The following is a 21,004-nucleotide window of genomic DNA, read 5'->3' as shown; positions in this document are numbered from 1 at the left end:
TCATCATTAAAACAAATTACTGAAAATAAGACATGCAAACACAAGACAAAATGCCATATTATCACAAAGCACTGCAGTAATATTATGAAATAATAGTCCATGGCTTCTGATTGAGAAATCACACCATTGTCACAACACCAGAATACAGCAAGAAACATTCTGCTATCAGAATGTGTTTGGTTTTTTTTTCAAAAACAACAAAAGCAAGTAAATAAGCCTTGTGTTCCAATGCTATTCTTGTGAGGTGAAGAAGCTGACATCTCTATTGTCAGCTAATTCAATTTTCAAATATGACTTTTCCACACTGTTTTGATTCCTTTTCTCTGACCTAATAGAGAAAATGTCTCAAATGGCTACAAAACTACTGCAACTCACAATGTAATTTTGCATCAAAGTAAAAGGATGCTACTGTTCAGTAACTGCATTTTTAAAAGGATGTATAGATCTTCATTTTTAAATGAATAAATGAATGAGAATACATCCGTCCTTAAGGTAATCAACAGCATAGCTGTCATTTTACTCCAAAAACAGATCTACTACATGCATTTATCAATGCAAAAATCTTTCCCAAGTTTTTCTGCTTGCTTGTTGTTTTGTTTTGTTTTTTTACCTGAGTGTACAGACTCTGGAGTGGATCTGTAACTCTGTGTAGGTGACCGAGGAGACAGGTTATGGGTTGGAGAGCCAGGCACACTTTCTCCAGAAGACAGAGAGCGGTTCAGCGAAGATAAACTACGGCTAGTGTGAAGCAGTGATGCCTGTTTAGTGATCTTCCTCAACAAAGAACTCTTCTTCTTACTGTGGAAAAGTATTAAAAGTTGTTCAGAAGCCCAAATGATTTATTTACCTTTATTGGCATATTTCAGTCAATATTATGACACAATTAAAGAAAAAGAGAAGAGAAGAGAAGAGAAGAGAAGAGAAGAGAAGAGAAGAGAAGAGAAGAGAAGAGAAGAGAAGAGAAGAGAAGAGAAGAGAAGAGAAGAGAAGAGAAGAGAAGAGAAGAGAAGAGAAGAGAAGAGAAGAGAAGAGAAGAGAAGAGAAGAGAAGAGAAGAGAAGAGAAGAGAAGAGAAGAGAAGAGAAGAGAAGAGAAGAGAAGAGAAGAGAAGAGAAGAGAAGAGAAGAGAGAAGAGAGAAAAAACTCAGTATGTGCCTGCTGATACATACATTATCTGCAAATTGCTTTGACAAGATCTCTTTCACATTATCCTGGCTACTACTTAATTTTCACAGAGAAACAACAAAACAAACCTTTCCTGACCATCCTTAGTTTTGCTCTTCTTGTTCCTACGAGCCATCTTGGATTTGTAGCTGGCCTTTCGAGCTGGTCCAACTTTTATGGATGTGTTCTCAAACGGCGTAGTGGAGATAGACACTTTATTTCCACTCTGTCAGAAACAAGACACAGACACTGCTGAAAACATGGCTTTTTGAAGCAAATCTGCAGGCTAAGCAGGTAGGCTGCTAGTTTATTACTGACTGCCATTTTGTAATCCTTTGTCAAACTCCATTTCCCTCTTTGCATTTCCACCTATCATTTATTAAGGAATTGCTGAGAGAGAGCTCTCTTTAGTCAGGCTTTCACAAGTGATTAGATCCCAGCTGGTAGGTAAAGCTTCCCAGAGCAGAGAGAACACAGCATCTGACCTCTCCCATTGAGATCCCAAATGCCTCAGTTTAATACTCATAATACTTGGAAGCTTGAACAAAGCGATATTCTGTCACCAATCCTATTCCCCTTGCTCTGAATGGTGGCAGGTGTGAGCATATCAGGCATCTATCATGATGAATCTGCAACACACAGCATGTCTCATCTCACTCATCTTAAAATATATATATAAGTAAATCTAAAATAACCCTGATTTCTCCTTTGTTTGCAGTCCCAAAGATTTCTGTCTATTGGAACGGTCCAAAACTTTGGGTTTTATTTCCATAAATGGATTCAGCTCAGAAGGAGGTACCAAAACGCAAGTCATTTAACTGGATAATTTTAAGACCAACCATTACAAAGCTGCTTTTAAATACCACTGGGAATAATCCTTGAGAAAGCAGTATTAAGAGATAATAACATTAGCACAGCCTAAAGGCAAAAAATAAAAGTAATTTGGACTTTTTAAGGTATTTTTTTCCAAAAGTGTTATTTGAGGAAAGGTATACTTGAATCTTATTCTTGTACTTGAATCTTATACTTGAATCTTATACTTGAACTTTGTCTCTAATACTGATAAAAATGTATCTGACAAGCCCTTATTTCTCCAACAGAGTATCTGAGTTCAGCTTAAATTACATGCAGACAATTTTGGAGACTTAGGAGTCAAGCTACAGCAATGAGTTTTGGCAAAACAAAGGCCAGGTGCTGTGTACATACTTGTATTTCAGACAACGCCAATTAGATATCTGCAATGTTTTAAACAAGCTGTCTGCATATTACCTATTTTCCAATATCTAACAGTGCCAGGTCCCTACCTTCAGAATTAGCTCCACCACTTCGGTGTGCACCAGCCCGTTGACCGGCTCCCCGTTGACATGGGTTATCAGATCCCCTTCACGCAGACCTGCTTCGTTTGCTGGACCGCCTTCCTCCACGTGCTGCCAATGAGAAGGGGATGACTGATTTGAGAAGAGGAATGTACGAGATAGCTGGCCAGATCAGACACAAAGCCAGTCCAGCTCATCTCTCGCTGCAGCCAGCATTAGCTGCTTCAAAAGAGGGTGAAAGGAACCACTGACTGGCACGGCCAAGCACAAAAATCTGCACTCTTCCACTCCTCCCTCAGCTCCTAACAGTCTTCTCCTGATCCAAGGCAGACAGCCAGGACAGTTAAGCTGATTGAGAGACCAGCTCCTCCCAAAGCCAGGGACTTAATACTCTTCCAAAATTTTTCAGCACTTGGGTGTGTTAACTAGATGCTCTTGATTTCCAGGCAAGACTTTAATCTTTTTCAATTTCTTTGCCATCGCAACTGCAACATCCTACCATGTACATGCTGGTACCCAGAAAGGCCAACAGACTTTTAAATTAGACTGTGCCATGCCTTTAGGTTGCCAATGCTGCATCTAATCCCAAACAGTTTCTTTTTCTATTTTCCATCCTTTATTGACCTATCCAATGTCAGAAATTTTCCCATCACTGTTCAAAAAAGCAACCTCCTTTACAGTGAGGTGACATTCATGCTCAAGAACTCTTCAACTCTCCCTCTAACCAGAAAAAATTACCAAGCAGTATCTTGGTAAATTCAGCATTTCTCAAGGACAGCAGAGAAGTGCAAGGGAAAAATGCAGCTTCAGATTATTTTCCTAAGTAAGAATGAGAATTAAATTACAACCAAAACATATGAAGTCCAAATTGTCTAATGAACATGTAGATACAAGGAAAAGAATAAACCATCTTTACTTTCTGTTCTCTCTAACTACACAATTCAAATTACCCTGCTTCAGGGAATGAATCATTCCTAGAAGTCACACATGTTAAGAAAAAAAGGAACACGGAGATCAAGTACCAGCACTAAAGGGAAGGAATAGATACAGGCAAGGAAACCAGACCTTTTAGCACAGCTCACAACTAAGCCAACAGCTAAATCCCTAGGCAGACAGCATAGCAGCAGTGATGCTTTAAGGTTTGTAATCAATTCCAAGCAACTGCTTGGAAAATCCCAGCAGAATGAAGTGATCCAAAGCAGGCTACAATCACTAACACTGGTCCGAACAAATTAGCTATAACTCGCTCTCCTGCAACAACCCCAATATAGAGAAAGACGGTATGTACACAGAAACATGCTTTAAAGTATGTGATACAGGTGGGAGGAGTGGATTCATGTAAGCAGGGAAGAAAGAAAGAAAGAAGTTTGCTGTGGTTCTGTGATGGGTTTGAAAATTGCTATAGTTAAAACACAAAGTGCTGTTATTTATTTTAAAGGGTTTCCCCCACCCAAAATAAAAGATAGCTTTGGGTCCAAAGAAGGAGAGAGAAAACAGGGTGGCAAATTTATATATTTATATTACAATTTATATAAAGCTAAAATCCCACAATCCCAGCTAAATGCATTCCTGGACCCAAGGGGAACTCTGTTTAGAAAAGTGGAGACATACCCAGACCATGTGATGCACAGTGTAGATATCACTGTCACCCATATAGACGCGAATGGCACGGAGAGTGAAACCGTATTTCTTTCCAGCCCGATGGATGATGATTGGTGGTTTCAGGTTTGCGATAGCAGGAGAAAAGTCACGGCTGGGTGAGGAGTCCCTCGAAGATGGGTTTGAGGATAGAGAATGAGGTGACATTGGACTAGCCAATGGGGAACACGTGTGGTGATCTACAGTGATGACACAAAGGTGAGCAAAAATTAGGAAACCAGGCCTCAAAAGAGAGAAAAATTCTTGTTAGAGAACAGCTAGGAAACCACCCTGCCCAACACTCTTAAAGCTGGTGGTCTTCACCAAAGCAGAGCTCGTCCTGCAGCTTCAAGAATGCAAAGACCAATGGAGTTTCCAGAAAGCACATTTGGTAACGTGCACATTGCTTGCCTAGAATTAGACATGGTTCACACTGTTTATTTCTCCTGTTTCAGGGATTTATAGCCCATCACAGGTATTTGTTCTAGGCACAAGCCAAGAATACTCCATTTCAAGGTTATGATCTACTGCCACCCTTCAGATAGTTTCTAGATCTTGGTGCAAGTTACATAGTGGTGTTGTGAAAAATCAAAATAAGTAATTTTAAAAGAAAAATCAGTTAGCAGTCAGACAGCTACATGTAGATAATTTTAGTAGTGTTTTAAATTCAGAGGGGCAAAAATACTTTAAAAAGCAGCCACTGCAGAAACTTTGGTACTGGAGAACAACATCACAAGTGTATTTTAGAGTGTTTCCCAACCCAACAGCCGAAGACCTAAATTCTCACGTATGTGGCTGTGACTCAGCTGGACTACTGGCTAAAATACCTGACTCTGCTCACAAGTGTAACAACATCTGCTTCTAAAAATACAAAGCAAATACAGAACTCTCATTTTAAAGTGAAGCTGGTTAACATCAGTAAAATAATCCCAAACAGTAGGAATATTAAATGCAGCTTTAAAAGGTAATCCCCTAAGAAACACCTGCTGAATTACCCAGCACATATTTACCTGGAAGATGAGAACAGCTCTGGAAGAACCTTTGCTGGGTGATTAAATACACATTTTAGAGATTTTCATGAGAGTCTTTGTGGTTCAATAAGCAACCAACAGGCAAGGCAGAAGAAATGAAATGTGCATCACCATGACGGTGCCAAGAAGCATTTCCATACGGGCCTCCAGCTCCCCTGCTGAGACGGGCAGACAGGTATGGCTCTGCCAGCAGGTTCTGCTGGGTCGGCAGAGGCCAGATACAATTCCCTGCTCCAGTCTAGGCAGGAATGGGAACAGCCCTGGAAATATAGCAAGGCCTTATCCTCTGGAAAGAGGGACAAAGTCCTCGCAGGGAGAGCCTCCTGCCAAACCGGTCTGTTGTAGCTCTGCCTGGCTGGGCTGTTCACTAGAAGTTAGCCACCTGGCACTAGGAATCATCAGGGTACACCTCTACACAGAGACAGAGCTGGGCCAGCAACGTAAGATGTTCTGCAGTAACTTCTTTTGTTAGCTATTTACTCTACTGAATTCTTGAACTCTCAACCAAGTTATTTGAGTTACTGGAACTTTCTGGTGCACAAACGCACCAGACACAAACAGTTCCCAAACAACACAGTAGTCAGTATGTGTAAAAATAAATGAAATAAAACAAAATAAAATAAAAGCAGCATCTTGAGGGTTAACAAATGTTCTGTGTCGATATACCTCCTTGCTACACCATTGTCTAGAGAGCAGCTTATGCTCCAGGAGCCAATTTAAACAGAACAACTCACGGAAAGCTGCCACTTACAGAAGCTGCAGTCTGACCACACACAATACTCCTGTCCGGGGCAAAGCAATACCATTATCCTGGTGAGCTGTAAACATTCACCAACTGTAAAAGCTACATCGGTCCCTTCCTGTCAGCTAAGGCATTATTCCAGGAGAGCGAAAGGGGGAGGATCTGCCTGCAAATCTTCTGTTTAGTGCTTGCAGATTCTCACAATGCCTAACACAAGGCATTTCTTACCTGAGGGAATCATGAGAGACAAGGCAGTAGCGGATGCTGATTTAATCACTTTATTGACAGGTCTTGAGGTACGTTTCTCCCCCGATTCCCCAGAGAGCAACCTGTGTCGTGCCCGCCGCACTGCCAAATCGCTGATGGCTTTTGGAGTGGTAAAGTCTGGGCCTTCATTGCTATTACTGCGAGCGCGTGGATCAGAGAAATCTGCAGTGCTCCCAGCTACAGTTTAAATTAAAACAGATTAGAACCACAGGGAATTCCTAACAGTCTATTCCCCTACAGGCAAAATACATTAAATCAAAGTCATGTTTACATGAAGTCCAAGAGTAAATTTTCCTAAGAAGAAACCCCAGGGCTTGAATTTTTATTTACAGAAATGGTGTTATTCTGAATACAGAAAATTAGCAGTTTCTATTCTGTTGGAAAAGCTTTCTAATGAAATCACATTGCTCAGTAGCAGAGTTGCACGAATCCTACATCTGTGCTGCAGTTCTGACAGCAAGCAAGCCTTTTCAATGGAATTGTTCATAGAAGTAAACATGTTTATGGAAAGTGCTCCACTTTTACAACCAGCAAGAATCGTCAATCTTTGAGTTAAAACCTGCCAGTAATAGAAGAGCCAGGTTTTATTGGAGTCACACATAAAAAAAGCCACTTTAAGAGAATATTAAGGTACTAAAGTCAGAGAAAGCAAAACTGCAGTTGGAAAGACAACCTTAATTTGCCCCCTTCTGTGCACTATTGCAATTTAGGCTTGAATTACTTAACCTTCTATAATTATATATAAAATGCAAAGTAATCTTGAAAATCAGCCTGGGCATAAAGCATTAGCAGCTGCTGGGGCGTAGGGGGTGTACACAAGCTCTGTGCCTCAGTTCCCCATCAATACCTTACAGGGGCACTGTGAAAATACATTAATTAGAATTTACAAGGTGCTCAGAAATTAAAGGGGTAAGCATCACAGCAAGTCCACATGGGAAATTAATCATTCTGTCTTCAAAAGCAAATTTTGAGCAGCATGCAATAAATAAAGCCTAAGGGCCACGTTTTGAACAATGAGGACAGAACAAAACATTGATCATTGTTATTTAAGTGGGCACCACAGCTCTGCATACTAAGTAAAGCAGGAAGCACCAGGAAAATAAAAATTCAGAGCACCGGTCTCAAAGACTTCATTACCAGATGCCAGTTCAACATTTAACAGCCACAGAGTCGCAAATAAAGCTCCCAGACAATAAGGAACCCAGAATCGGAGGCTGCACATGAAAAGGCTGTGATATGCATTAGAGGAGCACTCTGAGGCATTGAGATGAATGAAAACCTTTTCCTACAGCCCCCGGCCTCTAACTTAACTTCCCAGGTTGAGGACACTGAATCGATCATACCCCTGAATTCCACATACTGTATTAAATCTAATAGATAAAGCCCATTGAGCAGCCTGCTCACTGAAGCTTCATTTTTACATAGTTCAACTTGTAAATGCTCACATTTACAGTGAAAATGTTCTTGCAATTTCACTGGCACATGTCTAAGCTTTAAGTATGAATTCTAGAAGCTGAGATTTCTGTCCCATGGTTTCCCTATGGCACCAATGTCATCCAAGTCCAAATTACTTCCTTCACTCACACACCTTTTAACACGGGTTAGTGGAGCAGTGATAGTTGTACTGGGCCTCTTTTGGGAGGATAACCCTTGGAGGGGAATGGGACAACTTTGGAGTAAATTTCACAGACTGGATTGCAGAAGAGGAATAATGAGACGTGGGAATCTTGGGCTTCACTCCAGTCTGGAGGCAAATTTGCTCTAAGGCCTTTCTTTCCAACTGCAATAAATCCAATATCCCATCTACCCAGTGTCCTTCATCTCGTCCTTGTCCAGCGTCACTGCCACTCTGACTCCTTGCTCATTACCCCTTTCCTTTCCATCCACAACCTCGTTGCCTGCTTACTCTGTTTCCCCCGTCAATGGTTTCTTACTTTCTTACCCCACTAATCCTTATTCTTATTCTACGCTCTAGCTCTTCCACGGCTGTACCTCCCTTCTCAAACATTATTTTGCCAGCCTTCATTTCAACTTCCCTGCTCCCTTCATTGGCTCAAATTTACTTTCTTCCCCAATCCTTCCTCCTCACTACTTTCCACCAATTCCCTGCTCTGGCCAACTCTGTACCCAGAACAGGCAAGCCGGAGCCTCCCCAGCACTGCAGCAGCCCAGGGCTCCACTGCAGGAAAAATTCCGCTCAGCCCAGTGTTGGAAAATGACCCCAGGAAAGACACAGCTTCTGAGATGTCAGACATTGATTTCTAACTCTACTACACCTATGCAAGCTGCATTTTTTAACACTGTAACTTGGCTAAATTTAGGTGTATTTGACTGCGATAGCAAGTAGCGTGTTCTTGAAGCAAACCACACACCCTAGTAAATTTCAAGTCTCTACTCAAAACTAGAGCTTTCAGATAAATAAAATCATAGGAAATGGGTATCTTTTAGTATGGCTGAACACACATATTCTTCAGCCTCACCTCAGCAGTGACCTGCTTTGAACTAATGCTTAAAACATACACACAATGGTTTTAAGTAGACATAGATCAAATGGGTTTTAAGCATGAGAGGACCTTTAGTTTGAAGTGACAGGACTGAAATAAAAGATGTAATTTTGAAGAGATTAAACCACTGATGCTATTTCAAAGGCAAGCACAGCCACAAAACTATACTAGAAAAGCTATTTAGCAAGAGGCATCCACTTCACTTGACATCTAAAACCCAGTTTTACGCAGTTTCTATCTGTAAGCTAACACAGCTTTCTTACAGAGCAAGATGTCATGAGGCTGAGCACATACCTGCCAGCGCTGAGGTGCTGCTGACAGCTGTGGAGGGGGTGGTGGGTCCAGCATCACCTTCCAGCTGCAGCTCCTGCTCCACGGGCTGTTCTGGAATGGGCACCGGCAGCCCCTCCCGGGACTGCACAGTGGATAGGAGCATTCCCTCCGACTGCGGCCTTTTAAGCAGAGTTCCCTCGTCCTCGGTGGAGATGGCAAAACGGGGCATGTCGAGAAGCCCTGAGCAGCGTCGGCGGACTGTCAAGGGTGGACTGGAGTCGCTCTCTGTGTGCGAGGATTCAGACATGGACAAGCGCTTACGCAGTCTGGAAGAGAAAACAAGACACAGCCCCTCAGTTAAGTTAGCAAAATGATGAAGGTTAAAGGACAAAAAGAGTGCACAGACCCAACTTGCACATCTGAAGCCAATTTAAGGTGAAGTTATGAAACCAAGCTACATCATTAGAACCTAAAACAGCAAAGCTTGGGGGTTTCACCTGAGCTTAAAATTTCCAGTATATCCCTTCTAAGAAAGAAATATAACAAAGGAAAGTATAGTGCAATAAATACGATACTAAATATTATAAAAATCACAATTACAAAATGCAAATCACCATCCATGTTCCTTTTGGCATTAATTTTTCTTTCAAAGTGGCTGTAAATTTCAAGCCAGGAAGGCCTGATTCAAGATGAAGTTGAAAGCATAATCTATAAAATGTTTTTTGAATGGAGTCATACAGACTAGATCACAACCACATTTTATGATCTTTCCAATGCCAAATTTTAGTGTAAAAGCTTTACAGGAGTTGCACAAAATGAGAGAGAGTCCTTTTTGAAGACAAGTTTGACAATTATTTCAGTTATGCTGGAAACATGGTGGTTATCCAAATTCTGGTCATTTGTATATTTTCCTGATGTTTTTTATTAGAACAAAAGATTTTGGGGGAATATTCTAAACTTTGGAAACTTTGGACTGTCCTAATGGTTTCTCTAATTTGTGACAAATGGCAAAAAGACCAGACTTTGGATACTCTGATGTTGAAGAAAAAACTGTTCTTGGTACATCTCCAACAGAACTAGCTGTTCCACAAATGGAAAGCTTTACTGAAGGTTAAAATTCCTTTAAATTAGTTTAATGTATTTGCTACACATTTAGGAGAAATTAGTACTTAACTGGATACATTTAAGGACTATACAATTTCTACACATCTGTTTTCAGCTATCTCTTCCACTTGTCAGGTCTCACCTGTGGAAGTACCATATGAAGCATTCCTGACCTAAAAGTGGACGTGGAACGTTTTGGAACAGATCAACCTTTCTCATAAGCCTTGAGAAAACAAAAGATTTAGTTCTACTGAACTTACATTTCAGGAGACCCAATCACCCAGCTACGGTCTCGGCTTTTCAAGCCACCAAGGCTGTCCAGTCGGTCATCTTTTTCTTCACTCAGACTCCGTTTAGTTGGTGGTGGAGTTTTCCTCTCTTCGTGGATGGAAAGACGTTCCATGCTGCTGTATACCTGCATATAGCAAAAGATCCTTCCGTACACAGAAAACAAACCTACATGTCCTCTTCTGACCAAGGGGCACAATCTCTTCTCAGGATGGAAGATATTCCCTGTAAGTATGAACTTGGCAATGCTCTTTGACTAAATAATACAGTGCAGATGTGACATGCCCAAAGCGTACCAGGGAGAAAAGCAAATAGGTAAGCTTCAGAAATATTAAATATGCTTTTCTACAACAGCACCCAACACCTGTCCTCTGAAAACAGCCCAACACAACAGAAATACTAAGATTTTTCTGGAAACTAATTAGTATTTTATGATTATTATTATTATTTTAACAATTCTCATATCTAAGAAGAGATATTGCTAAAGCAGACTCCGCAAGTCTTGAAGGCTGGCATCTGAATCTTGAAATCTTACTATACAAATTCAATTCAGTGATAGGCATCATGCTCATGACCCCATTTCATTATCATCAGTCTATCAGCATTGCCCCAAGCTTATTTCAGAACAAAAAAGTCCTGCCCTCCTCAAGGAATCTACTATAATGCTGACAGCTTAATGAAAGTGCCTTTCTTGGTTTTACAGCCGTCTTTAAATAATTAAATGATTAAGCAAAAAAATCCATCCTTTTAAAACTACACTTGACTATGGACCTAATTTACATAAGAAGAGATTAATGAAAATAATGTTATTAAAAATTCAGAGCATCAACAAGATAACTATTAATAAATCATATGGCTGAATTGTCAGGCAAGAATTTCAAAATATAATGAGCCTTTTATGCCTCCCACATTACAAATGCTGTATAATTTTCCAGATCTTAAAATAAATTCATTAAAAGTGAACTTTTTCTCTTTGTGGCAAAAACATTGAACCCTAAAGAAAAGCTTCAGTCTAACACAAGAATAATACTCATGGTGAGAAAAGACTGAAGAAAAGAAACCCTTACATACTCATGAGAACTTTTTCAAAATCCCAACTAATTGTCAGGTCCAATTTTAAACATACTTTCAGTGATTCAAATCAGGAGCAAATCCATAAAATTCATAGGAACTGTTACTTAAGCTACTGTAGCCCATCTGAGGACAAAGAAGAATGAACTGGTGCTTCAAAACTGACTTCAGTAGTGGAAACCTAGAGGAACTGTCATGAAAAAATTAATCTTTCAGCAGCCCTATATAAAATGCATACTCCCTTCTCAGCAAGAAGTGAGAAATATGCTCTACTGTTCACAGAGAGGGCTGACCTCAAAAGAGCAATTCTTCTCCCTTCTGCCTTTCTTTTCCTTTCTGCGTCTCCCTCAAACATACTTCATTTAATCTAAACTAATAGTGGAGTTGTACAATTTTGAAATGTCTGAAATAGCAGCTTATTTCACCTAAATCAGAATTAGAGACCTGCACAGGCCTGAGTTAAGGCATACTGAATCCAGAAAGTCTGGCTAGAAGGAGCATCCTCAGGGCATCTTGGAATTTTTTTTGCTTTCCTCTCTTTTACTGTTCCATGTTTACTTCCAAGAACATTGCCCAGAACAGGACAGAGTACTTCAGCTAAACCCTACCTACTGCTAAAACAGATGGACGGGATTTCTTCATTTACCTTGCAGAACATATCTTTGCTTGCTCTCTATGATAATTTCCTTTTTGCCTCAATAATCAGGCGTATTTACCTCATGATGCACGATGTGCCCAGATGTGCTATGACCCTTCTCTTCCAAACTGCCATGTCACCCTTTGTTAAAAGCAATGAATAGCAGAGGTGTAGAACTTTGCATTTGCTCTTTCTGCATGGGATCCCCTTGAGTTTAGACCATTTTTCCAAAATGTCAAAATCAATTTTCATCCTAATACCATCTTGTCACTTACTGGAATATCCTTTTCAGAATGACAGTGCTCAGATCAAACAATCTTTGGGCACTCCCTATGCCAGCATCCAAGTCATTAGTAAAAACATCAGGCTATCAGATGCAGGAGAGACCTTGGCAGTAACTTGTGTATTAGTGAAACACTGAGAAATACAAAACGCCATTCTCCTATTAACCTTGTACCCACCTTATAATAGGACATAAACTATCACAGAGCAAACATATGTCCATAGTTCTTTCTTTCCTTAGTCAATAGTAAACATCATGCAATTCCCACATCATCTGCATGAGTAAAATCTACCTCATATGAAGCACTGAAGGCCTCTTAAATGGTATTCCTCTTGACTTTTTTCTTCCAACAAAACTAGCATGCTCCTACCTTGCTGAACCTCGGTGAGCATGAGGAGAACTGACGAATTTCCACATGATCATCATCATTAGTGTCCTCCTCCTCTTCTGAATCCAGGTGTTGGTACCGTTCTGAGCGGGCTGTAAACAACACATAGCAGATTTCACCAGTGCACTGACCATTGATAGCTCTTACACCTCAAGCAGTGCATGCTCACCCCAGAACAGCCTTTATATACCAATTCCTACTTGTCTACCTGCAAAGAACTTGGAGCATTCATACATCATAAGATGTATTTTCTTTAATATTGAAACACATACATCTAGTTTTGTCTGTCCTGTACAATTAGCAGTGAAGAATACCTCCTTCCAACTGAACTTATCTTATATCATCAGCCATACTCTAAATGCTGATACTCAGCACAAATTTTATGTGTGTCTAATCCTGCAGACCCTTTGTAGTAAGAATATTTCTTCCCTACGGCATACCAAGCCAATGGAAGGAAATGAGGAAACAATTCACTGCCCCAATTTCCAATCAACAGCTTTATGATTGTACAAAGTCTGTCCTGCATACATAGATACAAGCCCTCTTTAAAAAATAAAAATATTTACCCCAAAAAATATTTCCTCTTTTCCCTCCCACAACTAGAAAAGGATTAGGTTTTGTGAAAGAAAATGGGCAAGCAGCCAATATGCAAAGCTATTTTTAATGCAAAAAATCTAAACTGCCTCCAAAGAGATTTTGTGCTATGAGATTTGCAGCACTGTAATTCTAAGCCAGCCACATTAGATTTTGCAGAAGGGGATGTTAATAAATTTGGCTACAGAAAGCTGATTGCTACGCTGAGCCAAACTTGCTGCACTGTATCAGCCAGAAAGATACTTTTATAAATTCTAAAATTTTCAGCATTATGTTTATAACAGCAACGCCAACCCTTATCAATGTCTATGTGAGATACTTCTGGATGTGAGAATTCCAGTCCTCACATAGGGTTTGCATTAAAGTCATGCCGATAACGTGCTGAGCATGCCTGGACAACTGGGGAGTTTGTTGACCCCACATGACAGACCCACTGACTGTCAAGACACCCAACAGGATGCACTCAGAGCTGCTGTACTGGGTCTCTCTTATCTGGAAATGCCATGAATCTTGCATAGCACTCATACCATGGCAATTCACGTTTGTCTTCAAGGTTTGGGGGGTGGGATTTATTTTTTTTTTGGGAGGGGGGGTTGGTTTTGTTTTTTTTAGAAAAGAAACATTTACTGGCTGAAAACAGTCACTAGGGAAACATTCCTCCATTCCTCAGAAACTCAAGGAAGTTGGATACACCAAATGCTTTGGAAGACCTGTAATAAACCCAGCATAAAAAATACAGAATCTCTCACTGCAGGGTCGAGGCTGGCAAGTCCACAGGCACCAGTGAAAGGCCAATTGACTTTAACAGACACATTTTTTTCATTTAAAATTCATTTGCTTTCAAAGAAACCTTATTTGGCATTCAACAGAAACTTTTAAAAGGAATTTCCATCAAGCGTTCTATTCAATTTCTAACAATGACTTATCTTTGACAACTTCAGAAATGAAGTACACACAAAAAACACAATGCAGTTTATGCCTAATCTTCAGTCTTACTGTCAAAATAGCTTGTGTCATCCTCAGATTCCAACTGTGGGATGAATTCAGCTTTCTGCCGAAGTAATCCATTCCAGTCCAAATCTTTAAAGAACCGATGCTGTTTCACTTCAAAGGCACTACCTGAAATAAGCATCATTTATTGCAGAGTATTTATTTCAGTGTTTGCATTAACAAGAAAAACAAACCCTAAAAATATCAAGAGTTTATATGAATGTACCCAAGTACATTTAAATCATGCTTTTTCCAGGAATTTTGAAAAACAACTCATCCTTTTACCAAAGTGGTGATATAGGACAAAATCTGAACAAGATTTACTCCTTCCTACCTCTTTTTCATCTTTAATGACAACACGTGACTAAACTGGCTAGAAGACAGCATCTGCTATTATATTCCACAGCAAATTGCAAGATTAAGAACTAATTAACATCTTAATTTAAAATTTCCAAATTCTAAATTCCAATTCTAAATTTAGTTCATAGCTAAATAAAGAGAGCAAACTAAAAAAGGTACTCAGCACGCGAGTGGCTCCACTTTCATGAATAAACTCATCCATTTGTTTAAATCAAGGTAGAGGCTTACATACCTTCCTGAATTAGGATCTTTTAACTAATATCTTATGAGTTAACAACCTCCTGGGTACCCAGAAGGAAAAACTAAGGATTATCTGTCTACTAGCAAGTGGGATTTTTTATTCAGATTAAATTAATATTCATAAAAGATGTTACTGTCATTATAATAATAATAAAAAGAGCGTAGCAGAGGAAAAGAGATAAAAGGTTTGCTGAGTGCCCGTGGCAGTAAGAGACGCCAAGTGGAACAGCAGTCTCAGCATTACAGGTACATAAGGAATCAAAAAATCAGTCCATCAATTCATTTGATAAGGCAAGAAACTCTACCTCTTTTCCATGACAGCAACACCTTTCAAGTACATGGATTTGAGACAGAAAAGAAACGTGAAAATCTGATTATATTATTAATTTATGTTCCATTGATCACCCTCATATGTACATATGCCGTTTGCTAAATACATGTTTTTGGAGATTGTTATAGATTTAGTTTTACTTTTTTCCTTTTTTTTTAATTTTGTCCTTTTTATCCTTTTTTTAAAAATTATTTTTATTTTTATCCTTATCAATTTAAAATCCAAATTTAAATCAGACAAATGATATCTATGAAACAGACAACCAGTCCTGTGAAGCCACACTGTTGGAAAAATTACTTTAAAACAGGAAGGCAGCTAAAGATTATTTCATTGTGTTATTTATTTATTTATTTATTTATTACTATCAGGAAATAAGAAGTGTTGGCTTGTAAAACTCTAAATCTGACATTGTAATACAATAAAAAATGGCATACATATCTGACTTTGCCAAAGAGACTGTATCAAGACTTTGTTGTATGTTTGGAGAATTCTACAGTACAGGTCTCTATGAATGGGAAAGTTTTCATTTATTTTATTATACCAATGAGTTCACTTCATTGTAGGGGACTAAGACCATAGTTGAAGGGAATTGAAAAGAAATCTGATTATACACTTCTCAAATCAAGGCACAACCCTCAAGCCTTAAATAGAATAGCACAAATTTGAGAAGTTGTTGCATACCTGATTGTGTCTCTTTTTTGTTTTCCAAACAAAACAGCAATATCTGTCTGACCCACGTGTAGTCTATACTAATTTTCAGAGCTTCATCAAACCCAGCATAAACATTTTCTCAGATCTAGACCAACATTTTTCAACATGGATTGGTGTGCCTTAAAATAAAGTAGCTTCTTTTACTGCTTCTGGCTAGTACTTTGCCTCATAGGCAAGGTAGCTTCTTTTACTGCTTCTGGCTAGTAGTTTCCTATCCACAAAGGTCCTACCTGTTCCCATTCTTTCCAGAGGATTTTGGCGAAGAAGCTTAGAAATGAGATCCTGGGCATCTGGTGGCAGTGCATCATCACCTTCTGGCCAGGCAATTTCATCTGGGGACAAAAAAAAGACTTGACATTTTCTACCTGCTTCACAACCAATTTGAATAACCATTCACATTCCTACACTGTAAAATGCAGTGCTCAGTTCTTCCCCAGAATTGCAAATACCTTAAATTCAGCAGCTTGCATACTTAATATAATTCAAGCATTGACATTTTCCAAAATGCATAAAATTCAGCCTCAGCTAGAGCTGCTGTCAATCCAAGCACTGCTTGCGGAGGAAAAAAAAAAGCATTAAGAACTCTATTAATAAAGTCTGAAATTGGACTTCCATGAGAATCCATAAACAATGACACTGACAATACTGTGGCTGTATCTTGCGCCCGCACATTCCACGTTATTTATACTTGGAACAACTCACAGGTAAGCATTTCATGCATCGAATTTTGTTCTTCACTGAAATCTGCTTTTTGCTAGGGATATTTGCCAAATGTGTTAAAAATTTACTGTTTCAGAAAGCATTCCCAACAGGAAATGTTTTCACTAGCATATTCATTGAGAGAACACAAAGCAATTGTTCGTCCAGCTCCAAGCAGGAGTTTTAAAAATCCACAAGACATAAAGGTACTGAGTACAATGGCATCAATTTGTTTTGCTCAGAATTTCCTTTTTACTTCATTTCTACAGCAATTACTAATTGGCTGACATTTACACCTACAGAAGAAACAACCAAAATCAGAGTGAATTAGACTAGTTGGCAGCTGCTCCATTCATATTCTCCATCATTTAAGTTAAAAGAGAACAGAAAAAAAATCCTCAAATATTCTTCCCCAGTCCTACAGGGACTTGCATAACTCTCATGCCATGCGTACTGGCAGAACTATCTAGCAAGATAGTACTCAACAACTTTCAATAGCCTGAATCAGATGAATGCTACTTAAATATCTAAAAATTTAGAAAGAAAGAAACATTGCCTTATATCTAGCCTATCTTGAGTAAACTACAGATCCTCAATACTTTTAAAGTTTTACTTCGCTGCACACTTTGAAATCCCTTGAGGACCAGAACAGAAACATACCACTGATCACTTGTCCAAACAGCTCTTCAGGTGTGTCACCAAAGAAAGGCACACAGCCAACTAGAAACTCATACAGGATAACGCCCATGGCCCACCAATCCACGGGCTTCCCATAACCCTGGCGCAGGATCACTTCTGGCGCAATGTATTCTGGAGTCCCACAGACCTGGAGAGAAACACACAAGAAAGCGGTCAGCCTACAGAGTGCCAAATTCACATCAAAGTTGATTTCAGTGCATGTGTTAGGTTGTGGGTTGTTTTTTTTTCTTATTCTTTTTCTTTTTTTTTTCATTTGTTTTAACCTCAGAGTTTTGAAAGAAATTTAATGTTTTGTCACTAATCACTCTAGACTGTAAACTATTTCCATGTAGCAAGAGTCTGTTGAGGGAACACATTACCTGCACAGAAATTATATCATATACTGTGAAATGTTCCTAGTGTGGACATGCCAGCTAAGTCGTTCTCTGGTGCACTAAGGCATATGGGAAAAATGCAGATTCTGTCTGAATATGTCTGTCTGCCTGATGGATTTCTACTGGCACAACTACAGCTATCAGGGACTGAATCTTGACAAAACTCTTACATCTCTGCACTAGCAGAATTAGCAACCTAGTATGATGACACACTTCAGCATTTAAACTTGAGATGTACAGCAGGCACAGACAACAGCTGAGGACGACATGTTGGAAGAATTAAGTTCTCTTGGGCTTGGAAGCAACAACAATAACAAAGTAGCTGTAAAAAATATAATGCTGCAAAATGCAAGACCATGATCTAGTGACCAAGGAGAGTTCCTGCTACAAAAAATGTTATGACTCAGAAGCAAAGGAAGATACAATCCCTTGTGTGTTCTTAGTTTACCATAGAATGATTACAAATTAACACTTGGCACAGCTAAAAAAGAAAATTCAGCTGCAATCCTAAGTATTTTCAGAAGAGATAAGGATTTTATAATCCCATTATACATGGCACTTGTAAGCCTGTATCCAGAATACAGCATATAGTTCCTGTCAACTATGCCCAGGAAAAATCATCTCAAGCTGATACAGGTGCATGAAAGACCTATTAATTCATCAAAGGAAAATTTATCTCATTACCTAAAAGAACATAACTGGTCAAGCCTAGCAAAATGAAGACTAGAGAGGAAAATAACCTTTAGGAAATACCATGGTGAGGAAAATCAATGTTTAAGCCATCATACGAAATTATAAGAAAAATATTGGAACTTGCCATGAACTTTCTAAACACCAGAAGGGGGAGACTGTGGAACAACCTTCCAGAAAAAGCAGTGTTACATCCCTAAAAAAAACTTCCTGCCTGCACTGCGGCCCATGACACCTTTGATATCCTGAACTAAGAGCTCAAGTGCATCACTTTAAAATGAGAAACTGAAAAATAGAAAACAAAACAAAACAAACAAAAACCAACCAAACAAACAAAACAGCAGAAATTTGTGTGCTAGTATGAGAATGGACTCCTATCTTTTCCTCCGATTATAAAGCACACAGCACAGCATCAAGGTAGACAGGGAGTGCTACAAACTGATTCAAACCCAAGACAGAATCCTGCACTGGATCCCACACCAACAGACAAAATTATCCAAGCTTACCTGCTTGTCCAGAAATTCCCTGGTATCCTTCTCAATATGTCCCTCATAAAGATTAGTTGTAAGACTCATTAACCCAATTTTAGACAGTCCAAAGTCTGTAAGTTTAATGTGACCCATGGAAGTTATCAGGAGACTAGAAGGAAGAGGAGAAGCAAAATAATGCAACACTCAATTGTTTCCCAAAAGGAATTAAAAAAAAAAAAAAAAGAATAAAGGAAGAATACAAGATAATGATAAGCACATTCTCAGCATTACAGCTCCATCAAACACCTGGAAGGAACCTCCCATGCAACTGAACCTCACAGAGCTGCTAAGGCTGCCAGAAACCAGGCTGCCTTCTGCCATATTTCACCAATACAGCAATAGCTTCAAGATAATATTTGAAAATGTTCTTCCTACTCTTTCTCAGTGCCTGTCTGGTTCTGTAAATCAGTAGTAAATCCCTAAAACTTCCTGTATGTTAGATGCCATAAAAATCTCTACCATCTCTAACTCATCTACCATCTCCTACCCATGTAGAGAGCCTCCAAAGAACTGTCTCTCTTCCTCTAGCTTCTCAAGAGCTGAAGACTTACTTATCAGGTTTTAGGTCACGGTGAACGATCCCGTAATTGTGTAGGTACTCCAATGCTAGAACAGTCTCAGCAAAATACATCCTTGCCATGTCAACAGGTAGGGCACCAATGTTCTTGAGAAGTGTAGCACAATCACCTCCTAGAAAAAAGTTGCAAATATGGCACAGTGAAATAGCAAATTCCAGTAACAAAGGAGAACAGCTACAGGACTACAATAATAGATGATTAGAGCAAATTTCCTAAACGCTTTGTATCTCAACCGTGTTACCCCAAATTCTAAAACTGTCTCTCAACTCTGTCTTGAGCTTCAAATAAATATTAAAATCTTAGGAAAACTGAGATGCAGGTATGCTTGGTATGCTTTTTCTCTTCCAAAATGGCACAACACAACAAACACCACCAAGTGCTGAACAGCTGAAAAAATAAACAGATTGAAGAGTAGAACTGAGATTCCTCTGGCCTCATCTTTATTATCAGTAAAACTCATCAGGATAAACCTTCTCTCCAGTGCATTTCTGTTAATTTCTGTATGGCTCAGGAAAGCAAGAAATATTTAGCTCAACAATTGTGCAGATGCCATTTCCAAACTGTAAACAAGCCTTGAGGGAAGGACTGTTCATGACCATTTTGCCTCTGTATAAATTTCTTCACTTTCCACCACTGTGACAGTTACTACTTCTGATATACGAGCTTCTTAAAGTAGTAAGCAAATACTAAGAGTACTACCTGGCTCTTCCCACACATGGAGAAGCAGCCACATCATTGGACACAATGGTACCCACAAAAATAAGTTTGTGGGTCCTCAATTCAAGTTTCTGAAGGAATACTGCCCACACATGTCATTCAACCTTCATCTCTACTTGCAAACAGGAATTAACTTTTTTTTAATGTCAACATATCTGTTGTCATTACATTAATTTATTTGAAAGAGCACTAATATGGTAACTATAAGTTTGCTTCCCACAAACATTCAGTCAAGCAAGCCAGGCATAAGAAATTAGTTCTATTCACCAGAGGAAATATATCACTTGCAATAAAAATTAAAAATAAAAATAAAAATTAAAAATAATAAAATAAATCAAAACAAGTCAAATCAGATCAAATAAAATCCAGTGAGTAAGGAAAAAAAGCAAACAACAAAACAGCACAGTATTTTTAAGAGGCTGGTAAGGAACAAAGACTGTGTAGCTTCGTGATGTTTCTTATCTACCTTTCTCTAATGCCAAGCAAGCGTGCAATGAATCTTGCCATGCCATGCCATAGGAGAGCAGGAGGATGTCTTTCCAATGAGGACTGGAAGGTTCATGATGATTTCTGACCCCTCCAACTTTTCTACATGTGGCTTTATGTTTCCTCATCTCCACTGCAATCATGCTGTGTTAGTCACAGGGATTCACAAGAGGAGTATCTCCTTATACAAAGCCATACTAGGGGCAGAATGACTCACATTTCTCCAGCTCAGCCCAAGCAGTCCATATACTCCTCCCTAAAAGGGCATCATGATCTCCCCTGCTGCTGCAGGGCTGACTG

The 21,004-nt window shown here is 39.2% G+C and overlaps 1 protein-coding gene across 11 annotated transcripts in view; it reads right to left on the bottom strand.

Annotated features, from left to right (window-relative positions):
• The window catches only part of MAST2 (microtubule associated serine/threonine kinase 2), a 198,933-nt gene that overhangs the window by 14,820 nt on the left and 163,109 nt on the right, over nucleotides 1-21,004 (bottom strand). For 10 of the 11 annotated variants that reach the window (XM_038183260.2, XM_027462776.3, XM_038183261.2 and 7 more), the window contains 13 exons: nucleotides 19,475-19,613; nucleotides 18,900-19,032; nucleotides 17,291-17,456; nucleotides 16,162-16,263; nucleotides 14,296-14,418; nucleotides 12,688-12,797; nucleotides 10,299-10,453; nucleotides 8,956-9,260; nucleotides 6,119-6,334; nucleotides 4,091-4,317; nucleotides 2,468-2,590; nucleotides 1,253-1,389; nucleotides 611-798 (listed from right to left, as the gene is read on the bottom strand). In XM_038183260.2, the coding sequence (XP_038039188.2) occupies nucleotides 611-798; nucleotides 1,253-1,389; nucleotides 2,468-2,590; nucleotides 4,091-4,317; nucleotides 6,119-6,334; nucleotides 8,956-9,260; nucleotides 10,299-10,453; nucleotides 12,688-12,797; nucleotides 14,296-14,418; nucleotides 16,162-16,263; nucleotides 17,291-17,456; nucleotides 18,900-19,032; nucleotides 19,475-19,613 (2,124 nt within the window). The remainder of the gene's footprint in view (nucleotides 1-610; nucleotides 799-1,252; nucleotides 1,390-2,467; nucleotides 2,591-4,090; nucleotides 4,318-6,118; nucleotides 6,335-8,955; nucleotides 9,261-10,298; nucleotides 10,454-12,687; nucleotides 12,798-14,295; nucleotides 14,419-16,161; nucleotides 16,264-17,290; nucleotides 17,457-18,899; nucleotides 19,033-19,474; nucleotides 19,614-21,004) is intronic. The other variant, XM_038183262.2, reaches the window with a different exon arrangement.

The sequence above is a fragment of the Anas platyrhynchos genome, chromosome 8 (assembly GCF_047663525.1).
Source record: "Anas platyrhynchos isolate ZD024472 breed Pekin duck chromosome 8, IASCAAS_PekinDuck_T2T, whole genome shotgun sequence".
Taxonomy (NCBI): domain Eukaryota; kingdom Metazoa; phylum Chordata; class Aves; order Anseriformes; family Anatidae; genus Anas; species Anas platyrhynchos.
This window is presented reverse-complemented; position numbering and strand designations above follow the sequence as displayed.